The following is a 25,065-nucleotide window of genomic DNA, read 5'->3' as shown; positions in this document are numbered from 1 at the left end:
AATAAGAATGGAATATGAGTATGGGGACAAAGGTATTTTAGGAAAGTGAGTTCATGGAACAGTGATATAAGAGGGATGTGGTTTAGAATTCAAATGATCAAAAGTAGAGGGCGTGATGGTTTAATTGGTTAAATGTTTTAGAAATAACAGTGAAAAGTAAGCCAACCACTATCCACTAGGTCAAAGGAGTGAATGAATGTGAGACTTAAAAATGATGGGACAACAGAAAAAGGCACATTTAAATGAGGTTAGGGAATCAGAAATGAAAAGGTGCTCTAAAACAAATTGGTAGTAAATGGAACATAGAGACAGTAAGAGTAGGATGGGTAGGTGATAGCTGGAAAAACTCCCACATATATGGCAATAGGTAGGGTCATCAGTGACGAGGCTTGGATAAGAGAGATGACTGTGGACTTGAAATAAAGATGGAAAGAGGAAGTACTTAGTTATAAGCTGGAAGAAAAGGTAACCAGTGTACTGTGCTATAAATTTTAGAGGAGAATAATTCAGAGAGGGACGATGCCAGCATAAGGGCAGGCTCTGAGTCACAGACATGTAGTCTACCTCATCCAGTGACAGATGTTTTGTTGTAAGTACTATGTCCTGTGTTATTGACCCACATATCTTGAATACTTTGGTCCCTGTCTATCCATCCATATAATTTTTTCTCTTTCCTGTGTGTATATTCAAAATAGATACATCTTTTTCTTTTTCTTTTTTCTTTCCTTGGGTCAAGTATGTGCCTTTGTCTACCTTCTCTTTCTTACCTTGGATATACCTTCTGTCCCATCTCTCTTTCTATGTCTTTCCTCCTACTTTTTTTTTTTTTACTTTTATGTTCTAGTAGAAAACTAAAGTACATTTTTATCATGGTAATAGGATAGATTTTGACCCCTAGTTTAAATTTTGAAAGCCCATAAAAGATTAATTTCTCTCTCAAACAACTGAGACCTGCTTTTTATCTGTTTGGTTCTTAGTTTTTTTGATACATCCGCGGTTCTTAGTGGGAAAACTTTGTCATCCCACCTGTGTGTTCCCTGGGCTGAAGCTGAACTCAACACACATACAAGAGGATGGATCATTTTTAAAATAGAATGTTTGAAAAATAAGCATGCAGAAAAGTTTTTCTGACAAGGGAAAGTAGTAGTTATAGAAGGTATACATTAAAATATTAGAACATTATTCCCTGAATGCCACATTGCCTGGGCCACAAATGGTCTGTTAATAGACACTTTACCCCAGGGTCCCCTACCCCCATTTAAAAGAAAATTTACAGAACAACTTTTTGCTGTCACACTCTTTGTTATTAATATATGGTACCTTATTTTTTATTTCTCACCTTTATTTTTTCTTTTGCTCTTTTTTATTTGTGGCACATCTAAATATAAAAACAAAGTTCACATTTTTGATTGAAAAAATTAGTCCAGTTTACTTTTTTCCCTCAAATATGTTTTCTGAGATGTAGAATTGTTTGGTTTAATAATACGTAAATGTTTTAGTTCAGTCCTTGTAAATTGTTCTTAACAAATGTCTATGTTTGCAGTATTATCCCTATCATATATATATGTCTGCCTCAGTGAAATGTAACTTGTTAAAGATTGCGTTAATGATCAGTGAAAAGAAAATAACTGTTTTATGTTTTTGTTTTTGTTTTAATGTGCAAAATCGTTATTTTCCTTTTCAAGAAATTGTCCCAAACCCTCAGTTATTGTATTTACCTCCTTTAGGTGGAGAGCAGCCAATTCCTCTCTGGAATGAACACGAGGGAACAACAGATGGCGATAAGCCTAAAATTCTACTCTATTCCCTGAACTTGCAGTTTAAGGTGATCTATCAATAATAATGCTAGTTAGAAGAATTTTTCTAATTAATTAATGCATACTTATTATAAAAAATGCATATGATACATAAATATATCAAATAGAAAATATAAATAAAATATATCCACTCAAAGACAAAGCTTTAACAATTGTTTGAATATCCTTTAGGATTTTATTTCTGTTTTTAAATATGCATGTATATTTCTGCATTTTAAAAAGCCTTCGATGCCTTTCCATGCAGAACATTTTAGATCAGCTTTCTGTTCTTGAACAGCTGCTCTATACATTTGGAACAATTTATTTGATTTTTTTTCTGATTATTGCTGTTATAAATTACTCTGTAAGAAATACTTTATCCACTTGTCCAATTAATAGTAACACCTTAATAGAAACCTTAATATTTTCAATATTTAAGATATTAGTCTTCTTAAAAATCATTCTTACCAAATAGTTGTTAAATTGTTTTTAACCCATGAACAGTCTAGATTTTAAATAAAATACTGAAATGAAATTTAATAGCTAAAAAATTTCTACTAAGGAGAAGTTAAAAGAATTGCCAGTTTTGTCAGTTCATTAGGTATCTTGTATATGTTTTAAAACATTCTATTTTATTTACTGATATTGAAAGATTTCATTTGAGTGGGTGGACAGTGTTGATTTAAGATTTTTTTTCCTACTAACGTGTAATCTGCTAGGGTATTCAAGTAACAGCTACAACTCCATCAATGAGAGCTGTGCGATTTGAAACTGGGTTGATTGAACTGGAACTTTCGAACCGACTTCAAACCAAAGCTTCACCAGGAAGTAGCAGCTATCTGAAACTCTTTGGTAAATGCCAAGTGGATTTAAATCTGGCATTAGGACAAATTGTCAAACACCAGGTGAGTGTGGAATATGTGGACATTAGAACTGAGGCTTTTAAATTTTGCACATCAGTTTGAATGACTTCAAGTATTACTATACTTACAAAAATACTTAGGTTAATTTCCTAAGATTTCTGATTATAAATTCTAATGAAAATTTGAGGCCTTCACAGTTTTATGTTGGTATTTCATTGAGTATTCTGGTGGTTTGTTATAGTTTAGCACAAATGCAATCACATGGAACTTAATCCAGTGTCTTCATAAATATTTGCTTATAACTTCTTTATTTTGTTAAATACTGATTTTGTGCTAATATTGGTGAGTTTTTAAAATGTTACTAAGTTTCTTAGCTGTGCCATATAATATTGGCAAGTTTTGCATACCATAATGTTAAACATATAAAATTACATATATGTATCTGTGTGTGTATATGTGTATATATAGATATTTATACATACACACAGTTAATCAGACTCTATAAAAATTAACATTCACAGCTCATAGGGGCTTTTTGTTTTTATTTTGCTAAAGATTATTGTAGATTTTAACCTTTTTTCCTTCTTTGATTTGAAGAACCGATTAAAAGAATACGTCACACTTTCAAAATTGAATGCCTATATTAAAGACTAGGTGGGGGGAACAAATGAACAAAAATTTCTGTCATCTCTAGAAAAACAATAATTTGTTCAAGTGGAAACACATTTTGAGAGGAGTGAGGGTCTAAGTATCTTGAAACATTGAATCCATTGCCATTCAGACCATGGGATGTCATCCTAGCCTTTGTATGAACTTCTTGTTTGACTTTATATTCACTTCTTATACACCCATTCATATTGTATATTAATTTCAAGTGTCTATGGTATAGAGTATAAGGAATATATATATCGTCAATGAATGAAATTTAGAAAAATGTACCATAGTTATTTTGGTGCACAAAACCATTAATAGTGTTAAAACTGTAGGTTTTTTATTAAGACATTTTCCATTATTTGATGTTATGGAGCATTTCATTTTCTTTTAGGTTTATGAGGAAGCTGGTTCTGATTTTCATCAAGTTGCCTATTTTAAAACCAGAATTGGATTGAGAAATGCCCTTCGAGAAGAAATCAGTGGTTCTTCAGATCGGGAGGCTGTGCTTATTACCTTGAATAGACCAATCGTGTACGCACAGCCTGTGGCCTTTGACAGAGGTGAGATAAGTCCAGCAGGGCTTCTTCTTGGTTTAGAATTGCTGTAGTATCGCTGGGTGAAAACCACCTGTAGTTTACAGTGTAATTGCTTGACGGCAGGCTGTCCCTGACACCTGAAACGTGAGCATCCCAAAAGTTTCTTTTTAAAGTTACTTGCTTTCTATGTGGATTGTAATGCCAAGTTTTTGGTTTGGATAACTAATGTACCCACTTACTTGGCATTGTCTTTATTCACTTACTCTATAAACATTTATTGTGTGCTGTCTAGACGTGGAATCTGAATATGGGAAACAGTTACCTGCCCTCCTAGAACTCAGTCTGGTGGGAAGAGTGGAGTTAGCGATCTGTGTTCTGCGATCTCGGAATCCGCATTTACCTGTGCTGCTTAGAGGAGAAACTAATTCTCCAGATTTCACTTGCAGTTAGTTCACCAGGGAGACAAGGAAAGAAAAACTGTGTTTGTATCTGAAGGCCTAGAGCAGTCCCTAGAATATATCATAAGCACTAAATAAATATTTACCAAACGACAGAGAGTATGAAAGAATATGTATGAGCACAGAGGCTTAAGAAAAGATAGCAATAGCTTTCATAAAAGAAAATATTGGGAAATAAGGCTGAGCAGATAGAGAGGGTCTGCTTAATGTGGTTTGGGTAAATACTTTGGAATTGTGTCTTAGAAGTAATGAAGAACCAATTAGGAAGCCCTTTAAGATTTCAATGGGCAGCAGGCTTTGGCTGCCAGCGTGATCAGGTTGGTGGGAAACTGCCCTTTGTCGTTGTTGGTAACAGTTTGCTAAATCCAGTGCATGTTTCTTCGTTTCTCATCTTATCAACCTCTCATCAGCTTTCAACAACTCCTTAAAGTACCTTCTACTCTTGTGACTGTGACATACACTTGTTTTTCCTGCTACTTCTCTGGCCCTTCCATCTTTATCTCCTCTTGAGGCTCCTTCTTCTATACCGAGCACTACATGAAGGTTTTGCTTAAGATTTCATTCTTGTTACAAACTCCAATGCTTGGAGATCTCTCTAAATCTCATCTTTTTAATGTGTTATGTACCTTTCCTAGTATTACGTACTTCTCCTCCACGAATTTTTAACACTGAAACAGTAAGCTCTGCAAGGTCAGGGACCAATTCTGTTTTCGTTCATTATTCCATCCCACCACCCAGCATATGCTAGGCATTTCACAAACAATTTGTTAAATGAATGAATGGACCTGGATTTTCTTCTTCCTTTTGCACATGATTGTCGGCTTTCTGCTTTTTTTCATTTATCTCGTTGACTATATGCCTTTAGATCCTTTCTAATTCTAATGCTACAATTTTCTGGGAGTAATTTTTATAGATCAGTGGGAATTTGTATCTGTTGAAGTTTACTTGCCATATAGCTTTATGGTTTTGATTGAAATTTTTTTTTCTGCCCTGCCTTAATTATCAAAAGCTGTGCTGTTTTGGCTGAATTACAAGGCTGCTTATGACAATTGGAATGAACAACGGATGGCTTTACATAAGGATATTCATATGGCTACAAAGGAAGTGGTAGATATGCTGCCCGGTATCCAGCAGACATCCGCCCAGGCATTTGGGACACTCTTCCTGCAGCTCACTGTGAATGATCTGGGCATTTGCCTGCCCATCACAAATACTGTACAGGTACGAAAACTGAAACCCTAGTGCAAGTTTAAGACCCAGGCATTTCTACTAACCATTTCTGTGCAGCTAGAATATAACAGCATGTTTTTCAGAATGGTTTATAACTTGAGTTTGGTAAACAGCACGTAAGATTGAGCTCCTTCGACCATTTTTCCTCTTCAAAGATTAAATGTGAATCTCTTGAGACTTTCAGAATAGTGATGAGATTGACACCCATCTGATAACTTGATGTTTACCTTGACAAATAAGCAGCTTCGTTTTCAGAATCTTTTTATTGTTCTTGTTTTTTAGCAAAGAAGTCTTTGGCATACACTTGTTAATAAAATAGAAACAAAAGAACATGTAAGAATGCTATTCAATAATGTTTAAAACCACGTTTAAAATAGAGAATTTCAAAATGCTTTTAATACTGAATGGTAATGAAACTTGCAAGTTATGTGTATGACTGAATAAAGCAAGAACTTTCTCTTCGTTTGGGACCAATTCTCAGGAACACATGTTTGCACACACATGTGCATGCGAGAGAGAAAGCTGTGGACACCTGTCAGGCCAAGAAGTTGCAGTTATAACAAATACTGAGGCCTGTATTTTACTGTTATAATTTACCTTAAATAGTCTGTAAGCAGTTAGCGTTTAGCATTTTGTTTGGAAGACAGTGTTAAGAAAAACTCTGGCTTGCGGATGGACAACACGTGGTATGTTTGTGTGTCGGGAGTTGAATGGTCCTTTTTTAAGGACCTGATGAACAGCGCTCAGGAAGGCTGCACACACCGAGGGTGGTTGTCATGATGACAATGCTCCCACAGCTGAAATAGCAGCGTGAGAGAGAAAAGTAGATAATTAGCCTTTTGCAAGTTTAGTGAAAAAAGGAAATGCATGGCAAATGCATTTCACTTGAGCGATCTAATTTTTAAAAGTAGATGTCTTTCTAAGCTGCTTTTTAATGAAGCTTTCTGGGCTTGACCCTTTTTGGATTTTTGTTCCTATGAATCCTAATTTTTAAAATTGTCACCTTTTGTCTTATTTCTTCTTAATGTATTTTGCAGTCTAATCACACTGGTGACCTTGACACTGGCTCCGCCTTAGTATTGACCATTGAAAGTACCCTCATCACTGCTTGCTCCTCAGAGTCTCTGGTTAGCAAAGGGCATTTCAAAAACTTCTGTATCCGTTTTGCTGATGGCTTTGAGACGTCGTGGGATGACTGGAAGCCAGAAATCCGTGGGGATCTGGTGATGAATGCCTGTGAGTGTCTTATTTTCTGTATGAGGTGTAGAATTTTTAAAAATTGAAAACAAAAACAACCCAATGCCCTCATTTGTAAAAGTAAAGGATGTTGAGATATAGGAATGTTATTGGACTTTGTGAAATAAGAGCTGTTTAAAGATACCAGAACATATTTGTGAAAAACTGCAGCTTTCAGTAGCGTTGGTAAGTAAACCAACTAGCCATTCCTTTGATGGTATAACATTTAAAGGTTTGATTACTCCCTGAGTTTTACTATAATTGATTCACACACGACCAGATAAAGCATCTTTGTTCTGTGGGGATCTTAAAGGAAAGTGATAAATGTGTAAGGTCCAGTTCATCATGTGACACAGAATAGTTTTCGATGACCAGGAGCAAGAAGCCAGCTTTAATTGACACTGACATGAATAAATCCACATGTCCAAGTTTGTAGGATAAGAGTTTAACTTGTATGAATCCCTCTGATTCCATAATTTTCAAGGTTGGGAATAACTGAGCTGTGTTTATATGCTGTTTTGAAGTATAGGGGATTATGTTTATTCATTTCAATATTATCGTTAATCTTAATGAAGAAAAATTATATTTGACGAATGAATGGTTGTGAACTAAAATTCCTCAGCCAAGCTTGTAAGCCAAAATTAAAACTTGATTACTTTTCAGAAGATGGTAAGCCACTGTTGATGCAGTTTTTCCCCCTCGTTACTGGAAGACAGTCTTCTTTCCAGTTCTGGATTTTCTTTGTGGAAAGGGAAAACTTTCCATTATTTTTATATCAAAAATTGAAGTTTTGGCATTCAATGTTGACTAAAACTTAGATAAAATTATAGGTGAAATTCTTGGTTTTGGATGCTTTGCATTTAGATAATTCATAGGTAAAATACTAGGGTTTCTTTGAAATACTTCAGGTTACTAAGAAAACTTGGTATCACAGTATTCATACCTAATATCCAAAAGACTAAAAATAGCTCTCATCAGAAATCTTTACAAATAATCATTTTATATAGTTGTTATATATATATTTTAAAGTCATTATAACTGTCTTTCGTTTTTCTTTCTTAAAACAAAATAAATTTAAACCTGATTTTTATTAAGATCACATCTTTGCAACCATTATAGTCATTAAAATGTTAGGGTATATTTGGAGGAAAGTATACCTACCATTTCCTTAAAGGGAAAATGCATAAGATATATGCCTCTGACTCAAAAATCAAAATCATAACAAAAAATAGAAACAATAACTTGGTGTATATTATCCCAATAAAGTAGGACAGTGACATGCTGATAATTGTGATAGTCATAATTTATTTTGGGTTTTAGAGGGAATTAAATGACTTGATTTTGTAACATGCTTGTCGTTTGGTGTCTCGGGAGCGAGGCATGGCGTGAGTGGAGTAGTTGTTTCATCGATATAATTACAATTCCAAATTTTAAAATGGGCAAGTTAGTTTACTTTCACTAGTCACTTTTATTAGTAGTAAATATACTTGGATATAACAAACATTTAATATTTTTGAAAAAGAAGAGTATAAGGCAGAGAAATAGGGAACAGTAGGACTAAGCCTTATGATTTTTTTACTGATCATTGTAAAATCATGCCCTAGAATAAGATGGCCCAGTCAAATTTCCTCTCTAGGTGATAATGTTTTTTTGGTGATAATGCCGTAAAAATTAGAACAGCCAATCTGTAAGAAGAGTTCAAAGAGCCATGTAAGTAAATAGCAAAGATTAAACCTTTTTCATGAACTTGTATTTAGAGAAATGACGTAAGCCAAAATGACGTAAGAAGTTTGAAAAACTCCAAGCTCTCTGTTAACACCTGGGTCGCATTCAGTCATGAGAGCGGGGAATTACCACCCTGGATTCAGAGTAGTGGTTGGTCCAACCCAGCATTGTGTCTGATGCACGGACCACGGTACCCCGGGGAAGAGCCTATTTAGCTGGTTTCCTTCTCCTCACTTTTAGGGTTTGGATCTGCTCCTGAAAATCTTAATTTTCCTTATTAACTCATCATGGCTCTATAGACTATGAATTTACATAATTATTTTTAAAACCTAATTTAAAAAACAATTCTTTGACACTTCTTGGGGTTGGATATCCCAAAAGTTTTTTACCCTTTTTTTATTTACTAGTTCTTCTTTTCGCTTGGCCTCAATTATGTTAACTCAAATTTCAAAGGGTTTTCTTTTCATTCTAGCATTCTTAGATTTGCAAGGGTAGTCTAGGTTTCTTTTGCTCTGAATTATAGCCATGACTAGTTCTTTCTTATTTATAATTGTATGTGAGGCACAGCTACTATATGGTTCAAAAATACAATTTAGATTGTAAAGTCATTGGCACTATCTTAAAAAGAAAACCACATAATAGAAATTGTCACTTAACAAATATACCCTTTCTCCCAAAATAAGATGTAGTTTTTCTACAACTCAGATTCAGGTAACATTCAGGTAACATTCGGAAAGACCAATTAAGATACAGAGTGAATTGCAAAAGGACATTTCATTTAAGATGTATGTACACATTTAAGATGTATGTACTGTCAGGTTTAGATTGAAATTTGATTTCCATTAAGGATTACTGCGAAAGAGTCTTAATTCTGTCTTTAGACTTTACTTTGTTTAAACGTTGTTTCAAGGATGGTATGTCCTTTACTGTTTAAAATTGTTGATTTAATTAACGTCTCTTTTTGAAGCTGACATTCAGATTAAAGCTAAATGGTAGTAAATGTTTCAAAGTTAAAGTCAGAATGTCTGGGGGTAGGTCTAGGACCTTATGAGATTGACATCATGGCAGCCAGTCATTTTTTTTTCATAAGATGTTCCTTGTCAAAGGAAAGTACAAGGCTGATGAATTATATCTGTGATCTAATGTGGTGGTTCTTAGTTGTCATTTAAACCATTTCCATTCTCAAAGTGCCATTTATTCATGATGGCGTAAATTGTTATAGCATCCAGGAACTAACGTTTCGGAGTCAGGCAGGTGTTGTGACTCAGATGAAGAAATCACATGCAGAATGTGAAGATAAAACTGCGGGTGAATTCTTAAAATCATAGAATAAAATACTGTGAGATCTGAAATAGATGTTGTAAGTCATCTACGGCAGCCCTTCCGTACTGCAGATTAGAATCTGAAACCTAGAGAAGTGAGTGATCCTATTTCTATTTAGATAATAATCTTTGGGTGAGATACTGTCATATAATATTTAATCACAAGCATAATTCTATTGAAAACTGTTTTTGGGGTGCTTTCCGTGCAGGTGTAGTTCCAGATGGCACCTATGAAGTGTGTTCCAGGACTACAGGCCAAGCATCTGCTGGTAGGTTCGCATTTGGTATCGCTTTTGCTCCATATGTCAGGTAGAATTCGCCTTTACATATGTAGTTTTTTCTGTTATATCAATAGTGAGGGGATCTTTTAACTGAACTTATTGTGGTGTTCACAAAATTTTAAAAACATTTTGTGATATTATTAACATTTTTATTTATTTAACAGTTATTAGACACCTATGTATAAGATACACTGTAAAGTGTTTGGGGAAGACAAACATGAATAAGATATACTTTCTACTATGTAAATTTAAATTGTAATAATTGTAGTCAAGACTCTGCAGCATAATTAAACTGTAATACATGGTGAATACAATAAACATAAAGCTCCAGTTGCTTTTGAAAATTACAGGCAGGAGAGAAAATTTCCAAATTTGGAAGGATACTAGGATCAGAGAAAGCTTTATGGAAGAACGAGCATTTAAAAGGAGACTTGAAAGATGGATAAAATTGTTTCTTAAGCAAAAACTGGGAGGTATCAGTCATGACGGCAAAAAAGAATGTCTAATTAGAGTTGTCCAAATTGGTTGGAACAAAGTTATGTGAGAAATAAGATGGGAAGAAAATCTTAAACCCCACAATGAGAAGTTTGAATTTGAGTTGGTAGACAGTAGGAAAGCCATTGAATTTTTTTGAGCAAGAAAGTAGATGGTGACAGTATCAAAGGGACACTTTCAAGGATTAGAGAGGGGAAAACCCTAGAAAACCAGTTAGGTGACTACTATAGAAGTAATCAAATAGCACAGTATACATTTTTGTTGTCTCGCTTGGTATAAAATGAGCAGAAGCTAAAGGGAGATATTTCTTTAAGGGCTCTTAAAATGTTGAGAAGGGTAGAAGCAGGTTAAGGTTCGTAGATTGCCTTTCTCTCCCGGCTGTTCCCTCTCATCCTCCCCAAGCCCAGCCTCAGTACTTATCCTGAGTAAATTGTCCCACACAGCCGCAAGGGTGACGTCCCCACTGACGGGGGACCCACAAGGTTAGGAAATTCCCTGCTGTAAAGGTAGCAGGAACTTGATAACCGAGGTAAACATACGGGTTGGGAGTATGGTCACATCAAAATTTTTGTCAGGACTCTTTTTTAGAAGTGATAACAAGCCCTTCCAAGTCACTTAACCGAAAGGGGGAACTTACTAAAAGGACATTCATTATCAGACCACAGTGAAACTTGGGAATGGCTGTCTCAGTGACGAGAAGGAACCGGGTCAGTTGAGGGGCCCTCAGGAACTCCTGAACAAGTCCCGCTGTCAGCAAGTCTCTCTCCAGCTCTTGTCTTTCTCCTCGGGGAGCGTCACGGAGTCTCTCTGCTCACCTCCCCCTGACACATGGTGGCAAACGTGGCTGCCAACAGCTCAGGAGCCGACTGCCCCATCGCTAGAGAAGGACCAGTCTCCTCTCAAGTCTGGGGAAGGATTCTTACTTTTCCAACGTTGACCCTCACCCAGACTCATTACCTAATTAATTCTTGCTAGTGAGCAAGGGTCATGGCAATCCCTGCTGTCGCCATGGGAAGGGAGATTAGCTTGGGGTGGGGGAGGAGCGACTCCACTAGTTCATACGTAGGAGAAAGGGTGCTGCACAGAGGAAGCAGTCGGAAAACCAGTTCCATGGTCCCAGGTCCTGACAGCCGTAGCTGTGAGAGACATGGGTTATGTATGCCACAGGGCAGGGCCATCATCCATTTTATTCCTTAAACGTAGAAGTACTTAAATATCTACGCTCCAGACTGACCCGAAATGCCACTTCTTCATTTCAACAGAAAGCAGTAGTGCTGGCACCTGGACGCTCAATGTGTTGTGGAAGATGTGTGGGATCGATGTCCACATGGACCCAAACATCGGCAAGAGACTCAATGCTCTGGGCAACACCCTGACCACGCTGACAGGAGAGGAGGATGTGGACGACATCGCTGACCTGAATTCCGTGAACATAGGTGACCTGTCGGATGAGGACGAGGTGGACACTATGTCTCCCACCGTCCACACTGTAAGTCCTCTCACTGTTGGACATTTCCTGACTGGCTTTTACCCTGAGACATGGGTATTATTAACCCAGTGGTATTTATTATACTGTAGTTGCTTACTAGGGAGGAAGGTAGGGAGTGGTGGTTCCTGTGTCTATATTTCCTAATATTGTTTTTAATTTCATAATACTGTCTTTTAATGGTGTCCCTTGTTTCTTAATGGCTGTCAACCAACCTGTGCCCTGACCTACAGGTAACGTGCTAACATGAAAAGTACAGGCACATCTGTGGGGGCAGAAAGTAGAGCAGTGCTCGCCTAGGGCCGCGAGTCGGGCGGTCAGGGTGGGGATGGGGCTGACTGCTGAGTTGTCAGGTTTTGTGTGGGGGCTGATGAATGTTCGGACCCAATTGCGGTGCTGGTTGCGCAGCTGTGTGAATATCGTAAAGAACACTGGATTGCACATTTTAAATGGGTGAATTTTATCGCTTGTAAGTTATCTCTAAAGATGTTACAAAGTGAAACTCAAAAGCAAAGTGCGCACACACAGAATGCAGTATACATTTTAAAAATATGTATTTCCATTTATAGTGGACATTTTGTAGATTACTTGATAGTTACTCTCTGCTTTTATTCTGGTATTACACATTTTTAAAAATACGTTTTTACTGTTGTGTCATGAAATAGTTTCGATCTTCGAAAGATATTCTTTTGAAACTTACTGTCACTGTTTATATTTAGAGTTCAGATGGAAGTTCAGTAAGTGGAGATGGCCACAAGCTCACCTTTGGGCAGCGACTTGTAAATCACCTGCTAGGCCTGACGCCCCCACATCAGCGCTATTCTGTTCCTGCAGAGTATCTGTGCGATCCAGAGATGGGGGTCTCCCCTCAGTCTAGCCAGTCCCATTTGAAAGTATGCAGAGCCCACTCATGGGGAAACGTAGGTAGCAACTAGATTCCTTATGAAAACGAAGGGATTCGAATCACTGGACTCCAATCACCGTACTTGAATAGATGGCTTTGATTTTTGCATGCTCCCCTTTGATTCAAGTGTCGTGTTTGTGATCGTGTAGATTTGTTGTGTGACCCGAGGGCAGTACTGACAGGCATGCTTGGATTTTTCAGGAAGCTGTCGAGTATCGGAGACAAGGAGCGTCTTGCAGCCAGCCAGGAGAACTGAGAGGAAGAAAAACGGTGAAGCGTATAGTGGATATCAGAGAGCTGAATGAACAGGCCAAGGTCATCGATGATCTCAAGTATGCAGCAGGATTCTTTCTACAGTATTCCCTAATAATAGAATCACAGGGCTTTAAGTAGTTTATCAGTGACATGACCGAGGTCCAGAGAAGTTTGGGAATTTCCCTGAGGTCCTGTCTAGTGCATTATCACAAATCCCCATTTTTGAGCGGTTTATGACTGACGATATATCACATATGTGTATCCCTACATGTGTATGTATGCTTACATGCATCTTCACGTGAGTATGCAAATGTATGTATTAGTCTTTTGCTCACAGTATTTCTGGAATTCACATTTTTAAGAGGGCAAACAGATTCAGCATTTATTAAGGACCTATTGTTCATTTGACATGTTATCTCAGTCAAATCTCCATAATATTTCTGTGAGGTTAGATGGCATTATCCAGACTTTATAGTTGCGAAAACTGGCTAGGAGGAGTTAAAGAATTAGAATTTGTACTTGTGTGTGCCTGAGTTCAAAGTGCTTGCTTTGTTTTGCCTGCCTGTATTAGCGGTCCTGCAGGACTGCAGGGGGCATTGGGTGAGTCGGGAGGGGAAGTAGATGGTAGAAATTTATTTTTCTTTATCTGTTGCCTGCTGGATATAGAACTAAGTGATAATTTTCTCTATAAGATTAACTGCTCTTCTGGCCAAACTTTGAAATTTTTGTTTTTAAAAAAATCACTCAAAAGGTGATCGTCATGCCTCATCTTTTCTAATCTTCATATACCTCTGTACCTGTGGGGGTTTTTTGTGTTCAAGAACTTTACACAAATATATGCATTCTGTACAATGAAAGGTACTACCTAAAAACTTACCTGTAAATGAATTATGATATGGTGATTCACATTTTCCTGTTTACTTACATTACAGTTTGAGTTTTGTTCTCGGGGGAAAAAATGACTTGAAGCAAAATGTATTTCCTCCTCTAAAACCTTAGTTGAAGCTTAAGTTATATGTAGAATTTTATATACAGACATTCTTCTGCAGAATGGGTCCGTAGCTTTCATGAGCTTGTCAAAGGGACTCTTGATGCAAAAATGGGTAAGAACCATTTCCTAAAACATAAGAGCGAGCTTTTTAACAGTTTGCCGTGGAGGGTTTTGGCTTGTCCTCACATAATCTTGGATATTCTGAAAAATGCAACAGTTAAAAAAGAGCAAGTAAAAATCAGTCTTACTTTGTTACCTTTTTACATTAATTGCCATATCTGTTTTGCATCCAGAAAATTAGGTGCAAGTGAAGGAACCATAAATCAAGAAATACAACGTTACCAACAGTTAGAGTCTGTTGCTGTGAATGACATTCGAAGAGATGTTCGGAAAAAATTACGGAGGTCCAGTATGCGAGTGAGTCAACATTTACAAAGAATTTTATTAAAGTTGACTATTTTTATTTTTTATTTCATGAAACTTTATGATGATACTTATGTTTGTTCCCTTATTTCCTCCATTGCTGGTGATAATACCACCTGGTTTGTGCATCTCGTATCTGCTATATACCAGGCACTGTTTAAAGCGCTTGACTTTCAATAACCCATGAGCTCCTTACAAGACCCCTGTGGGGTAGCTTGTATTATTTTCCCCATTTTAAAGATGAGGAAACTGAGAAACAGAGGTCAAGTAATGTGACCAAGGTTATACAGCCAGTAGTCCCAATGGAACCAAGAGTCAATTCCAAACAGTAGGACCCTGCAGTCTATGCCCTTAGCCACCGTGTTTTATCTGCCTTTCATGCAGTCAGACTTTCCTTTTAGTCTCTAACTGAAATGTGAAGTCTTTTGAGATGTCCTCTCTTCCCCCATCCCATCCCCTCAATTGTTACCCCTCAGCCACTGTGTGTTCTCAGTACCTCATTCTTATCTTTACTATTTGCGGGTCTAGTCGCCCTTACTAGAGTTTGAGTCTCTGAAAGGAGAACTTCTTTCTCTCTGACCCCCACTGCTACCACATTTTTCTGGGGTTGAGTCCAGTGGTTGAACAATTGAAATAAATATGCAGATATACCATAATCACATAGGAGAAAATAATTCTAAAACTTACTCAAATGGAGATAGGTTGCTTTGGGTCAGGGTGGTCTTGTTAGTAGAAAAGCTATTTTCTTAAAAAAAGATAAATGGGTTCTTAACCTTCTTTTTAATAATCAGCAGAGTCCTCCATTTTTTACTAGAATAAGGATTTTGGTTGGCACCCCAATACATAGAAACAGATTCAATCAGAGCTGCTGGGTCAGAGGAAGGGGGGAAGCGTACAGGGATCCAGTGTTTATTGGCTTGAACTTTCTTTCCTTGATCGCCCCAAAGTCCCAGACAACCTAGTTTGAATACTGTTCTAAATTATTTAAATTACCGTTAAAATCCAATTTGAGTTATCCCTGGCTTCTGATACTAATAAATGGATAGTGATCTATAATGCATAATTCTGTATTTAAAATTTTTGCAGCTACGTACCTCATGATCATACATTGTAATTAAGATATTGATCGCATACTGTCTATAAGGTAGTTCATACTTGGTAACTGACTGCTGAGAATAAAGCTAGGTAGAGCGGATTAGGGAAATCAGTGAAGCTACACCTGGGTTCTTAGCATTGGTGTCCTTTGGAGCGTCCCCTCCATTGCCGTTCGGTCCTGCATTGTACGTCTTCACTGTGTTTGAGCCCTTGTTGCAGGTAGTCACCTTTGCAGAAGCGGGATCTGGAGACAGGAGAGAGTTCAGATCACCACTTCCTTTCCTGTGGTGAAGAGTTCTGTTGCAGGGGTGCCCCTGGGGGGTACTTCAGATGATTGAGGGTCACTCCCCCCTACTTCTTTTCCTCTTTTCTTGTAATTCTCATTTCCTTCCTCTTTGCTTTCGGTTCTAATCATTTCCTTTCTTTTCCTCTTGTTTCTATCCCCCTCACCCCCCTCAATCTTTTTTCTCTTCTCTCAGGCTAGCTGGTGGCTCGCATTTCCATTGTACAGCTCTCCTCATTGACATGAGGATTAAAGAGTAGCTGATTCATGCACTCCTTTGATCTGCCTGGATTAAGTGACGTTTAAAGTAACTTGCTATTGACCTGGGGGAAATGAGCTAACATGTTTGTAGTAGAATATTTTATCTGAAATCAGATATTACAACAGTAAACAACTGCCTTAAATCACCCTTTTTCTCTCCCGTTTCGTTAGGCTGCTTCCCTAAAGGATAAGTGGGGTTTGGGTTACAAACCAAGTTACAACCGGTCGAAAACCATTTCTGCCTCTGGAAGACCACCTCTTAAGCGAATGGAAAGGGCAAGGTAATATATCCCAACCAATGAGCCAAGTAATAATGTCTGACTCCTTTACCAAAGCCCACCACTTATTTATTGTGCTCTACTTGGGGAAATTATAAAATGATGATCGCAAATACGGACCTTATTAGTCAAATACCTGTAATAGTGGATGCTGTCACACTAAGAAGTTTACTTGAAGAATTCCTCCATCACATTTATACCACAATCATTGTGTGCTTTTTAGTCATGAAGTACATTGCTATTTAGACAAGTTTTTGTGTAAACTTCTAGACTCTCCAAAGAAATGAAAGTGTGCATGTTAGTAGCTGTAGCTCTAAGTTAGTCATTTTAGAAAACGCACGATTATACACATATTTAGCATATGAAAAAATGGGAAATTTTACATACTATTGAAGAATAATACTGTGTTACTAATAGATCACTATAAAGTAAAAATTATAAATTCTTTTTTATATGGCTTAGTTTTAGGAAATTTTTTGTTACTCAAAACATTGAATATATTTTTTTAATGGGATACCAACGGTTAAGAAATAGGATACCAAAAGTTCAACCCTTGGGTAAGGTAAATATTTAGAAATAGAACATTAATGTCATGAATCAGACTTTTGTAAAGTCCAGGGGTTTTTTCCAACAAGAATGTTAATGTTTTATAACTTCATATGTTACTTACAGTTCTCGAGTAGGAGAAACTGAGGAGCTCCCGGAAATCCGTGTGGATGCAGCATCCCCTGGGCCCAGAGTAACTTTCAATATCCAAGATACAGTAAGAGAGTGATTATTTATTAGAGATACACAGTGCTAAATAATATTTAGTAATTCCAGAATTATAATAGCTATACCATTTCAAAAAACTAACTCCTACGTACAGTGAAAGTTTGGACTGTGATGGTTGATGTCTGTTTGTTACCAAGTAGCAGCAGGGCACTGCCCGCGGGTTAGTGTTTCATGTGTAGAATAAAAACCCAGCTGCTTGCTCTTTACGTAGAAATGTTTTGTTGAATAATTTTTCTTTCGATTGTGAATCCCCATTAAATTAGGCCTTATACACAAATGTAAATGTGGAAGGTTTATACATATTTTATTGCTTGTATACTTTAATGTAGAATGTGTAGAGATAATAACAAAAACCAGAAGCAAGAAGGTCAGCTTCAAAGTTGTATTCTAATTTTATAGAATACTAAAAATATTTGTTTTGTTTTTTGTATATTTATGTACTTTTAAACCATTGTTTTGTTTTTATAAGTATTTATAATTTTTTTTTATTATTTTAATTAAGTTGAAAAAAACAGTATGGGGAAGCACACCACAATCCAGCTGTCCTGGGGAAGGGTATTTTCAGGTACTTATTAAGAACAACACAAATTCTGCTTTAAAACTAATTAACCACCTTGAAAATCTACTTTCAAAATGTCTTCCTCTCGTTTCATACTAAACTCAGACCTCAAAAATATTTTATATAAAGAGTTAAGATTGTTTGAGCTACATAAGCTCTTGCATAAACATATTTTAGTTCTACACTTCTTTCTAGTTTAATATTAAGTATTTAATGTCCAACATTGAAAGACTAAGTCAGCTTACCAAATTAACTCAACCAAATCGTAAACCAGAAAATGGACTTTATTACAGTTATTAGCATATCCCTAAATGAATCTCTTTTCCCCACATTCAACTACAAAATGAATAATCTTTTCTTAAAAAAAGAAATTAGTTAACTAGTTTGAACTAAAATCAAACCTAGCTCACAACAACAAATCAGCCATTGAGTGTTATTTCTTACGAGTCACTGGTATAAAAAATTGTATAAAAACAATCCACTTAAAAAATTATTGTCGTGTTCAAAACAGTGTGGAAAATGTGCAACAGTCATTTATAAAGTGAATTAACGTTTTTATGAGCCAAATATTTTCCCTAAATAAAAGTCATACAAGTAAAACTGAATTTTAAAAATGTATCTACATACCAGTTATATAAACCTTTGTCCGGAAATTTTCTGGCAAGTTCCGTTTAAAAACTGGTACTTAGTCCACATATATTTTGTTTCCCTTCTCCCTAACCTAGAGTCTCAGTATATATCCTATAGTTCCACTGAATTTAGTTGCACTGAATTTTGTTTTCGAACTATTAGATTATAATATAGTGAGTTTGATAAACATGTCCTTTTTTATCTAAAAGTAAACTTGGAAATAAATCATTTACAGTAAATTGAATGGATTGTACTAATTAAGTTGATTCTTTTTTTTCTCATGTCCAACATTTAAAAAATTGATATAATTGACATATAATATTATCTTAATTTCAGGTATACAGACTAATGATTCAATATATATATATGTATGTGTATATATATATGTGTGTGTGTGTGTCTATATTGGGAGATGATTAAGTAATTTTTAAATGCATTAATATTTGAATTGATTGACCAGTGTTTTTCTGCCACATTTTTCTACACTTCTTGGTCCTATTTTTAAATAGCAGCATACACTTTATAAAAATAGTATATAAAAATCACAAATTACAAAATAGATCATTAAGGCATTGTTAAATATAGAATAAATATAAAACAAAGGGATACCTATCTACATGAACTCTTACCACAGTTTTAAAAATTGAAGATGTTCTGATAAAGTCTGGTTTACTTATTTACTAAATAGCATGTATATTATAAAAATTGAAGCAACGCTGAATTCTGCAAATGTTTGAAATTTTGAACTAGGAAATTAGAATTTCACTCACTACCTAATTGTAGCATCAATAAGTTGTGTCACCTTGCACATTACGCTTTACAAAGGCTTATCACATTGTCAAAGGATATTCAAGCAACTCTCAGAATTGGGAATTGAAAATAGGTCATAGGAAATTTTGTTGTTTCTTTTACATCCTTAAGTACAGTAGCCTCCAGGTGCAGTCCTCAGTTAGTGACATGGTGTTTATACAAACTATTCACCTTAATACACAGTATCAGAAGCTCCATTGAGTGATATGTTGGATTATAAAACTATTTGCTTTCTTCAACCCGTTAGGGACTCACTTTTAAAAGACATGTCTACAAAAGTCCCCTACAAGCACGTGTCATTCTGTACAGACATCTGCATGCTCTTCCATCACTAACTGCTCTCTGGCCTTCGGATTTGATGGTGAATCACATTGTATCCTTTGTCTCCAGAGCATGTTTAATTTGTGCTTGAAATAATTACAGTATGTGCAAATTAATATGATACCTGCTTATATAAAGTCAAATTTCACTCTAATGCATAGAATGTCGGCGGTGTGGCTTTCTGTGGTTTGACCTGCTTCCTTCCTTGGTGTGCCATTTCCTATGTTCTTAATCTGACCTTTCTTTCAGTTCAGAGTGAGGAAATTCAACTCTGAGAAAATTTTTAAATGTTTAAACATATGTTTGCTCTTCTTTTAATTGAGAAGAGATTCATAATTGGAACCTGATTCCTATTTGCTCTTTTGACATCCAGTTTCCAGAGGAGACGGAACTGGACCTTTTGTCGGTAACCGTTGAAGGTCCGCCGCATTACTCATCACCTAGCGAAGGGCCGTACTCCGTGTTCAGTTCTCCCAGAACTCCAGGAGCCTTTCCACCCGGCGTCGCTTTCCAACCTGAAGAGGGCCGCCGGGAGGACAGTTTGTCTTCTACCAGTGAGGACTCCGAGAAGGACGAAAAGGATGAAGACCACGAGAGGGAAAGGTTTTATATTTACAGGAAACCTTCGTGAGTAGCCTTTTTGTTTGAAGATCCTTACGTAGGATTGCAGAGTCTAGAACTGAGCTTAAAGCTTTGTATATAACTGCTGATTTTCACAGAAAGAAAATCTTAATGTGGGTAGCCAGAGTGAGACTAATGGCTTACTAATGTAATTTGGCTCTGTATGGCATTATTTTTTTCTTTTCCTGTTCTTCTGTATCTTAATAAAATCTGGGAAGATTTGTAAAATTTGCAAAATTCCATGTGCAGAAATGAAATCTCCCAAATTGTAGAATGTGCTGCATACACTGCCATCAGCCTCCGTCACAGCAGTCAGTGGGTCCTGTGTACTCGGCCCCCAGAACGCTGCCTGGGACATCACAGCTCTCGGTACAGAGCAGCTGAATGAAATGTGACTCCGTTACACTTAGGAAAAACTTCAGTTAGCGTGAGCTAGTTGAGTATATGTGTGAATTTATAAAATAGTAAAATTTATTTACAGACTGTTGCTCACACGTGCCATGTTGGAAAATAGTTCGTTAAAAATGCTCCCTTGTTTTATTACAATGTAATGACCAGTTGTTCTTTCTGTAGACATACTTCTCGTAAAAAAGCAACAGGCTTTGCTGCTGTTCATCAGCTGTTCACAGAACGCTGGCCGACAGCACCGGTTAACCGAAGTCTTAGTGGCACAGCTACAGAGAGAAATATCGACTTTGAACTTGACATACGGGTTGAAATTGATAGTGGAAAATGTGTGCTCCACCCAACTACCCTCCTACAAGAACATGATGATATAAGCTTGAGAAGGTAAATTGATCAGAAAAGGGCACATGTAATTTCATTTGTTAGAAATACTATTTATAAGTCACGGAATTACAATAAACTCTCCCCCTTACATCCCAAGATGCAGATTTAAAGAGAAGATTTAATCATAGTCGTAATGGTTGAGTGGTTATTTGCATAACTTATTATTTCTTTAAACAAGTATATATTTCTTTCTGGTGACTAGCAATGGATGTCTGATTTAGAGTCTAGAAAATGTGTTGACTAAAATAGTTGTATGTCTAGAATTCTCCTTTAAACAAGTATGAATTTCTCAATTAGTCTCTGCCTTGTATTGTACACACTTCTACTTGAAAGAACAGTGCCGTACTCAGATATATCTTGGTTATTGGGAGTTTTGATGGCTCCATAAAGAAACAAGAACAACTGGGAATCAGCTGCACCAGAGGCCTCAGTATTCTGGGACGCTGTCCAGCATGTCACTGCAGCTTGCCATTGTCTCCATCATTAAATAAATGGTGCTATACACAGGTTTAACGTTAGGTTATTTTTTTCTTCAGATTTTTGTTTTGCTTTTCTTTCCTAATCTGAAAAAGAATTCTAAGGAAACAGAGCTAACTGGGTGGGTGGGTGGGTGGGGAGGGGATGGAAACACAGATGAAACAAGGAGTGCGGGATGCTGGCAGTCTTTGAAGGTGGGGATAGACCCATGGGGGTTCATTATGCCATTCTTTCTATTCAAGTGTTGGAAGTTTTCTGTAATAAAAGATTTTTAAATGGCCTATTTGTCAGAGGAGGCTTTTATAAAATGAGAAGATAAAAAGGCACTTTAAACAGTTAAATTCTTACAAATGTGGTAGTGATGATAAAAAGATGACTGTTTGTTTTTTATTGAACCCTAATAAATCATAATGAATTCAGCAATCTCATTTGCTTCAACCTACTATATATGCATGTGAAACAATTGTGACCTCAGCAAAGAATAAAGGTAACTGCACTGTGAATTATGGAACATACAGCAGAAACGTCCTCCGTGCCAGGCGTAAGCCAGTTGAGCTGGAGACACTGAGAAGCTTTAGCTTTTCAACTTCAATTAATGAAGAACCACATTTTATTTACTGTATAAACAGCAGTTTGAATTTAAACAAAAGGAAAGAAATAAATGTCCTTTTTTTAAAAAGGTACAACATTTTTCTATTTATAGGAGTTACGATAGAAGTTCCAGGAGTTTAGATCAAGATTCTCCTTCAAAAAAGAAGAAGTTTCAAACTAATTATGCTTCTACTACCCATTTAATGAGTGGCAAGAAAGTGCCATCATCTCTCCAGACAAAGCCTAGTGACTTAGAGACAACGGTATTTTACATTCCTGGAGTTGATGTAAAGGTAAAACCTAAATGTCTAGGGTACGGGATTAGATTATTAGTGTTATTGTTTATTTTCTATCATGACTGTTCTTCCTTCTCCAGTATGTTAAAATGAGACTTTCCAACATTTTTCTCTAACATCGCCATATTTTGAACATAAGAACAGCAAATTGAAGGTCGCCACTTCTTTTACACAGCTTTTTCCATGAAATTTTGGCAGAAATAAGTTATTTATTTTTCATACATTCATATTCATAACAAATTTGCCACACCTTGCCTGGTGCAACTTCATTAAACTATTTTTTTAGATTCTAGAATTAACAAATCCTAGAATGTTAAGCTAGAAAGAATTTTAAATATTAGTTGGGACACGCTTTGAATTTTAAAAATGAAAAAAGCTAAGAAACTTGCTAGGATCACAAAGCTGACTTGTACAAACTGGAACTGGGTCTTCTGACTCCTGACCAGTGTTTTTCTGCCACATTTTTCTACACTTCTTGGTTTTCCTCCTCTGCATGCTTTTAATTGTGAAAGTTTATTTCCTTCAATCCAGTTGCATTACAATTCCAAGACGCTAAAGACCGAATCACCGAATGCCTCCAGAGGATCCTCCTTGCCCAGAACCCTCTCGAAAGAGTCCAAGCTGTATGGTATGAAAGACAGTGCCGCGTGTCCTCCTTCTCCTCCTTTGCCCTGCACTGTCCAGAGCAAGACTAACACCTTACTTCCTCCCCAACCCCCACCTATCCCCTCAGGTATTTAAGGAAACTCTACTCTATTTTTCATGTTTTTCATAACTTAATTTTTGCTCATCACCTACTTGCTCTAGTGAGACTTTCTTTCAAATTCACATGTTTAAGAAAAAAGGACATAGATGCAATACTGACTGTACAAAGTTCATATATGGAAATCTGGGCCAACTATTTTTGGCTCATTTTCGAGTTGATAATTACCTTTGAATATCCATTGCTAAAATCAACTTAATATACTAAATATTTATTTAATATTTTTAGATCTATGTATATTTAGAAAAAGTTTTATGTAGTCCCAATTTTGGAGCTTGTGATTTAGATGGAAACTTATACAAAAACTTACACATCAAACTTATACAAGACAGAGTACAGTGGTTTTGACCACATTTATCAATTATCATTGCATAACAAATCATCCCAAACTTGGTGGCATATAACCTCAAACAGTTTCTGTGGATCAGAGTTTTAGGAGCAGTTTAGCTGGGTGAATCTAACCTCACACTCGCTTGTGAAGTTGCAGACGAACTGTTGACTAGGGCTGCTGTCATCTGAATGCTCAACTGGGTCTGGAACATCTGCTCCCAGCAAGTCCTGTCCACACCACACAGCTGCCAGCGGATGCTTCAGGCCCCACCCTGGGCTGCTTGAACGTTCTTGTGACAGGGCAGCTGACTTCCCTTAGAAGAAGTGATCCAAAAGAGAACATGGCTGAAGCCGCGATGTCTTTCCTGGCTCAGCCTCGGAAGTCACATACCAGCACTCAGGCCCACAGTATCTTAGTGACCATACAGCTGAGGCCTGCTCCGTGTGGGAGGGAGCTACGCGAGGCGTGACTACCAGGAGGAAAGGGCCATTGGAAGCTACTTTGGAATCTGGCTACTGCACCACATGAGCACTACCTTACATATACAATTTCCCAAAAAAGGGAGTATCAGACTGGACAGGAATTATTTGAAAAGGTTTCATTTGGGAGATGGAACTTGATATATAAATCTTTTAAAATAGCCAGTAATCCTGATAACAATGCCTAACTTTTTTATATCAGTTTTCAATTGTCAAGGCACATCTACGTCTGTTAAGTGCAGGACAGGAATTATCCCCATTTTATAAATGAGGAAAGTTAAGGTTCATGGACGTTGAGTTTCCGTCCTAGGTTTACAAAATTAATATATGTTGGAGTTGGAAACCTAAGCCAAAGTTAGCCAAGTCTGATGTGGAATATGAGTGAGATAGCAGCCCACGTAGGGAAGCGTTCATGCCATATGTACGAGCTAAGAACAGCAAGGACATAGGAAAGCCTGAAAACAGTGACATTTTTCCTCGCTTGTCACAAAATATTGTTTGTCAGAGTTCTCTGTATCTTCTTAAGTACACAAAATAATGCTAACGAGAAACTTAGCAAAGTATCAACTTGAAAAACTGAGCCAAACTTTGTGAGCTAGAGCAAGTAGGAATAACTGTTGTGTTATATATACATCGTTAGTCGTCTTTGTATTCTAACTGATACGCCATTTCTATCAACCTGCCATTTTTATTACACTCTCGTATGGTTTCAAGTATAAGGTGCTTCACCTGATTAAACTGTCATATAATTCTAATTTCTCACAAAATGATCCTATGTTTTATGGGAACTATTTGTTAAATTCTCCTCACATTTTTCATTGTTCTAGCCAAAGGAAAAGGAAGTGGAGGAGTGAAAACAGCCAAGTTATATGCCTGGGTAGCACTTCAGTCATTGCCAGAAGAAATGGTTATTAGTCCCTGCCTGTTAGACTTTCTGGAAAAGGCTTTGGAAACTATCCCAATTACACCAATTGAAAGGAATTATACAAGTGAGTATCTTCCTTGTAGATTTGCTTTCCCATCACAAAATTTTGGGACCCTAGTTCTTAGAA

The 25,065-nt window shown here is 36.8% G+C and overlaps 1 protein-coding gene across 7 annotated transcripts in view; it reads left to right on the top strand.

The window, feature by feature from the left end:
• The window catches only part of BLTP1 (bridge-like lipid transfer protein family member 1), a 158,929-nt gene that overhangs the window by 110,275 nt on the left and 23,589 nt on the right, over window positions 1-25,065 (top strand). For 3 of the 7 annotated variants that reach the window (XM_019741408.3, XM_019741409.3, XM_019741407.3), the window contains 18 exons: window positions 1,728-1,825; window positions 2,516-2,701; window positions 3,705-3,873; window positions 5,317-5,528; window positions 6,575-6,773; window positions 10,030-10,089; window positions 11,859-12,085; window positions 12,802-13,002; window positions 13,188-13,318; window positions 14,526-14,649; window positions 16,466-16,575; window positions 17,245-17,335; window positions 17,849-17,911; window positions 20,040-20,293; window positions 20,861-21,076; window positions 22,257-22,437; window positions 22,972-23,173; window positions 24,841-25,002. In XM_019741408.3, the coding sequence (XP_019596967.3) occupies window positions 1,728-1,825; window positions 2,516-2,701; window positions 3,705-3,873; window positions 5,317-5,528; window positions 6,575-6,773; window positions 10,030-10,089; window positions 11,859-12,085; window positions 12,802-13,002; window positions 13,188-13,318; window positions 14,526-14,649; window positions 16,466-16,575; window positions 17,245-17,335; window positions 17,849-17,911; window positions 20,040-20,293; window positions 20,861-21,076; window positions 22,257-22,437; window positions 22,972-23,173; window positions 24,841-25,002 (2,886 nt within the window). The remainder of the gene's footprint in view (window positions 1-1,727; window positions 1,826-2,515; window positions 2,702-3,704; window positions 3,874-5,316; window positions 5,529-6,574; window positions 6,774-10,029; window positions 10,090-11,858; window positions 12,086-12,801; window positions 13,003-13,187; window positions 13,319-14,525; window positions 14,650-16,465; window positions 16,576-17,244; window positions 17,336-17,848; window positions 17,912-20,039; window positions 20,294-20,860; window positions 21,077-22,256; window positions 22,438-22,971; window positions 23,174-24,840; window positions 25,003-25,065) is intronic. The other 4 variants (XM_019741411.3, XM_019741412.3, XM_019741410.3 and 1 more) reach the window with 4 other exon arrangements.

Source organism: Rhinolophus sinicus, chromosome 15, assembly GCF_057876585.1.
Source record: "Rhinolophus sinicus isolate RSI-liver-muscle chromosome 15, RSI-T2T, whole genome shotgun sequence".
NCBI classification, from domain to species: domain Eukaryota; kingdom Metazoa; phylum Chordata; class Mammalia; order Chiroptera; family Rhinolophidae; genus Rhinolophus; species Rhinolophus sinicus.
Note: the sequence above shows the minus strand (reverse complement) of the source record. Positions and strands in the feature narration are given on the sequence as shown.